Genomic DNA, 4,515 nt, shown 5'->3' on the forward strand with positions numbered 1-4,515 from the left:
ATTAAAAATTTTAAATTTGGAAAAAGTCGTTTGGGGAAAATTTTTTTTTATGGGAAAAATTAGTTTATAGGGAAATTTTTATTGGGGGTTTACTTTAGTTATTTAAAGGGGGCATTCCTTTGGGTTTTGAATTTTTTTCCCCCAATTAGCAAATAACTTTTAAAAAAATCAAAAAAAAACCCCCCGAAAAAAAGATTTAAACAAAATAAAAAAAAGTCCCCAAAGATTTGGTTTAACAAAACAAACCCTTTCATTTATTTTTTTAAAAAATACATTTTTTTTGGGGCCCCCTTTTTTTAAAAAACCAAAAAAAAAGCCCATCCAAATGTCTTGTTGGTTTTGGGGGGAAAATAAATGTTTTGGGGTATAAAAACCCCAAAAATTTTTCCGGGTGAAAAAGTTTTAAAATTTTTTTTTATTTAAGGGTTTCCCCCCTATCTGTTCCCCCCAGTGTTTGGGGTTTTTTCTCTTTTTTGCTTTTGAAAGGGGGGCCCAAAACCCCAAATTTTTCCCCCATTTTGCATGTCCCGTGGGGGGGCCTTTTTAAACCCCCATTTAAAACCTGGAAAATTTTTTAAATTCTCCCTCCCTTTTCCCCCCACACACACCTCTCCAAATTTCCCCTTTAAAACTCCTTCTCATCGCTGTTCTGTTTTTTTTTTTTTTTTTTTTTTTTTTTTCTCACTTTTTTTTTTATGGCAAAGTTTGATAACCATGTTCACTAGGATTTATGTGTGATTGTTTGAGTTGTGTATATATATGTATATTATTTTTTACTGTATGTTATTTTCTATTTTAACTTTATATTTTCTTTTTTAGATGACTTTTTAATCATAGTTAAGCCTCCTTGTATGTATCATTTAACATTTTTTTACTTGTTTTGAATATATGTTTTTACCATACTTAATTTTCTAGCATAAGAGGGATGCTACTCCAAGCATGGCTTTTGAATGTTCAGAAAGACAGTCACACTGCTACGTATGGTGTAAGAGAGCTGTATGATGTGAAATGATAATTATTCTGTAAATTCTGCTGTATAACAAAATGAAAAACAAGGTATTGAGTTTGGCAATGCACTTTAAACACCAACAAACTCTTTAGTCTTAGTAATTCTTTCCAGTATTATTAAGCTTGAGTAATTCTTTCCAGTGTTATTAAGCTTGACTAAATATCTGTTCTTTCTTATATTAAATGTTGCCATTTGCACAAGAATGTTAATTAATTCCAGTGTATATGGCATTAATTAATGAATAAATGGAGAGGGTCTTGGCTACACCACGCTAAGAGAATGGACTGCCTTTCCTTAGTGTCCTCCATCTCCCTGAAGTGCTCATTGACCTTTTGTTTAGTGGTGCATGAGAAGCTACTAACTGGTTTATTTCTCTTGTGTTTCATAATGCTTGATGTCCTTTTGTTGAGGCAGCCTCACCCTCGAAAACTGGAGGTTAGTGGTCATCCACCTGCACATTGAGTGCTCTCTCTCTCTTACCCTATTCATAGGATGTGCTGATTATCATTATTTTTTTTTTTTTTTCTTTTTTTTTCTTTTTCTTTTTTTATATATATATATAGTCTTAGGCGCACAATTATATTTCCGGCTTTCTAAAGGGATTTTAACTTAATATTCCATAAATAAGCTTCAGCATGAGCCAGAGTTTCTTTCATGTTAATCAGCCTGACTTACATTTCATGTTGCAAAGACTACTGCTTTGCCTATTGCAAAAAAGTTTGTTATTTATGTTTGTTCGGTTTACCACAGGACCTGGACATGCTTGCTCAACACCTGAGTGAACTTGTGGTCGTCTCGGGCCATGTCCCAAACACCCCCCCCCCCCCCCCCCCCCCCCCCCCCCCCCCCCCCCCCCCCCCCCCCCCCCCCCCCCCCCCCCCCCCCCCCCCCCCCCCCCCCCCCCCCCCCCCCCCCCCCCCCCCCCCCCCCCCCCCCCCCCCCCCCCCCCCCCCCCCCCCCCCCCCCCCCCCCCCCCCCCCCCCCCCCCCCCCCCCCCCCCCCCCCCCCCCCCCCCCCCCCCCCCCCCCCCCCCCCCCCCCCCCCCCCCCCCCCCCCCCCCCCCCCCCCCCCCCCCCCCCCCCCCCCCCCCCCCCCCCCCCCCCCCCCCCCCCCCCCCCCCCCCCCCCCCCCCCCCCCCCCCCCCCCCCCCCCCCCCCCCCCCCCCCCCCCCCCCCCCCCCCCCCCCCCCCCCCCCCCCCCCCCCCCCCCCCCCCCCCCCCCCCCCCCCCCCCCCCCCCCCCCCCCCCCCCCCCCCCCCCCCCCCCCCCCCCCCCCCCCCCCCCCCCCCCCCCCCCCCCCCCCCCCCCCCCCCCCCCCCCCCCCCCCCCCCCCCCCCCCCCCCCCCCCCCCCCCCCCCCCCCCCCCCCCCCCCCCCCCCCCCCCCCCCCCCCCCCCCCCCCCCCCCCCCCCCCCCCCCCCCCAGGAGATTTTTGATACCTGACTTTAGTAACAATATCTAGTCAAGTAACAGTCATAATTGTAGTTGTATTGTACTGTAGGTGTCTCAAGGTTAATTTGTGTCTGTAAAGAATATATAGTTGATTTTGTTGATTCCTGATCTTGGCTTTGACCTAGACTCAGAGTTGAGGTTATCACCCACTAGTTATGGAGTAAAGTATCTGTTTGCTCTAGAACTATACTGCTAATGAGCATATTTGTTCTTACTAATATGGTCAACATTGTTGCCATCCTATCTCCTTTCTACCTAAGCTGTTGCTCCTTTGACACTTAACCTGATTAAAGTGAATTACATCAGTTGAAAGAGAGCTAGGATCCATGGTATATGTCACATGATCATAATGTTTTTAAACAAACTTAATACATATTTCTCCAATATGTCCGACAATGGTCTCTCTCTTTGACCTAATCCCACCACTTGTGTGAACCTGTATTTGTTTTTCCTATATTTTCCATACACTTTCATATCTTAGGAGGGAATTTTATATGCCATTAACACATTCACCTGAGTTTCAACACTCAATTTTTGGCTAGAGCCAAGCACCAAGCTTATCTTAACACTTTGTGTAGCTTCGATTACATTGTTACAAAGGCATAGATCCTTTAAAAACTGGTTGATATCTTATTTTATGTTATTTTTGTAAATAAAACATATGGGAACATGGATGCATGGCAAACAGAAATTACTGAACTTGCACAGAGTGATTTCACAAATGGCTTAAGGCTTATATGATCGGTTCCTCTGACAGGTGTGTGCCTTGTAGGCCGGATGCAAACACTTGTTTGCAGTGACAAGGCTGTATGCCTCCCTTTTCAAATGTTATTTTCTCTTTTTCTGCATAAATGTTTTTTAGCTTTTTTATCATTTTCCAATATCCATATTTGTCATTTGATTTGCTTTATCCAGATGATAATAGACTGTTTTCCTTGCACAGACTCTATCATCTCTCTAGGTTGTCCATAAGTCAGTGCAATAATAATATAACTATAAATAACATTTTGTAACTTTTTTTTCCATAATATTCAATTTTCTGTAATACAGTCTGTACTGCCAGTCACAGCAGCCAGGAACAGGATGCTGAGCATGGAAGTGGTACTACATTTCACATTTGTTTAGTGATGGAACTAATGCAAAAGCCCCTTTCTAAATGCCAAATGAGTCTAATCACACTCCAAGAGGTTTGTGCACTCATGGTGAGTCTTTCTCATCACTCCGGCCTTCATCTGAAGTGCTTATGACAGCAAGTTTGCATCACCCCAGCCCATAGCCAAATTTTCCCGTTGATGGCATGTTCATGTCACCCAGCCTTCAAGCCAAATTTTTTCATGACATGATGGTCATGTCATCTGGATTGGAGGGGTTAATATTTTTGATGAAGTGATTTGGATTTTAGAAGGGTTTTTGAAAGTGTTGATCTGAAGTCACTATGATAGTAGGAAATTTTGAAGCTTAAGACTGTGACAGGACAATTTAATCTGAATTAGATTTTAATTTTCTGTATATTCAGTTTTTTTTTTTTTCAAGGCTGAGAAATTAAGACATATGACCTCCCAAATCTTTCTCATACTTCATTTCCTCTCTTATTAAGTTTCCACCTCATTGAATGCTCCTTCTACTTTGACAGGAATGTGTTGACATTCCTCAGTACTACTGTAGCCTACAGTGTAATTATCTCTTAGTTTTCACTTAAAATTAATGTATAATACCTTACATATTCATGAAATGGATATGTAGTTGTGCATGCCCTCTGGTGTTTGGTGTGGATGCTGATAACCCACTAACGCACTAACGGGCCAATCTTCCACTCTTCCCCCTGTTAAACAGGTTCGACTATTCCACTTTCAGGCCTCCAGAGGGCGCCCTTCCCCATACAGCATTACAAGGTGAGCTTTTTGTTTCCTTTGTTAATATTGTGGGCGCAAGTGATGGTGTGGCCTATTATGATTGATTTATTAGTTATTAATCGGGATATGCAAATGCCTGTATTCAGTGGCTATTTAATGTTGTGGTTGATCTCTTGTTTTTGTTTTGAGTGAGGTGTTTCTTG

At 43.7% G+C, this 4,515-nt stretch overlaps 1 protein-coding gene across 1 annotated transcript in view; it reads left to right on the forward strand.

Annotated features, from left to right (window-relative positions):
- Nucleotides 1-4,313: 4,313 nt before the first annotated feature.
- Nucleotides 4,314-4,515, forward strand: part of LOC125042431 (traf2 and NCK-interacting protein kinase-like) — a gene marked incomplete at its 5' end in the record, with an annotated part of 21,070 nt that continues 20,868 nt past the window's right edge. The window contains 1 exon segment of the mRNA XM_047638097.1: nt 4,314-4,351. Coding sequence (XP_047494053.1) covers nt 4,314-4,351 — 38 coding nt within the window.

Source organism: Penaeus chinensis, chromosome 1, assembly GCF_019202785.1.
Source record: "Penaeus chinensis breed Huanghai No. 1 chromosome 1, ASM1920278v2, whole genome shotgun sequence".
NCBI classification, from domain to species: domain Eukaryota; kingdom Metazoa; phylum Arthropoda; class Malacostraca; order Decapoda; family Penaeidae; genus Penaeus; species Penaeus chinensis.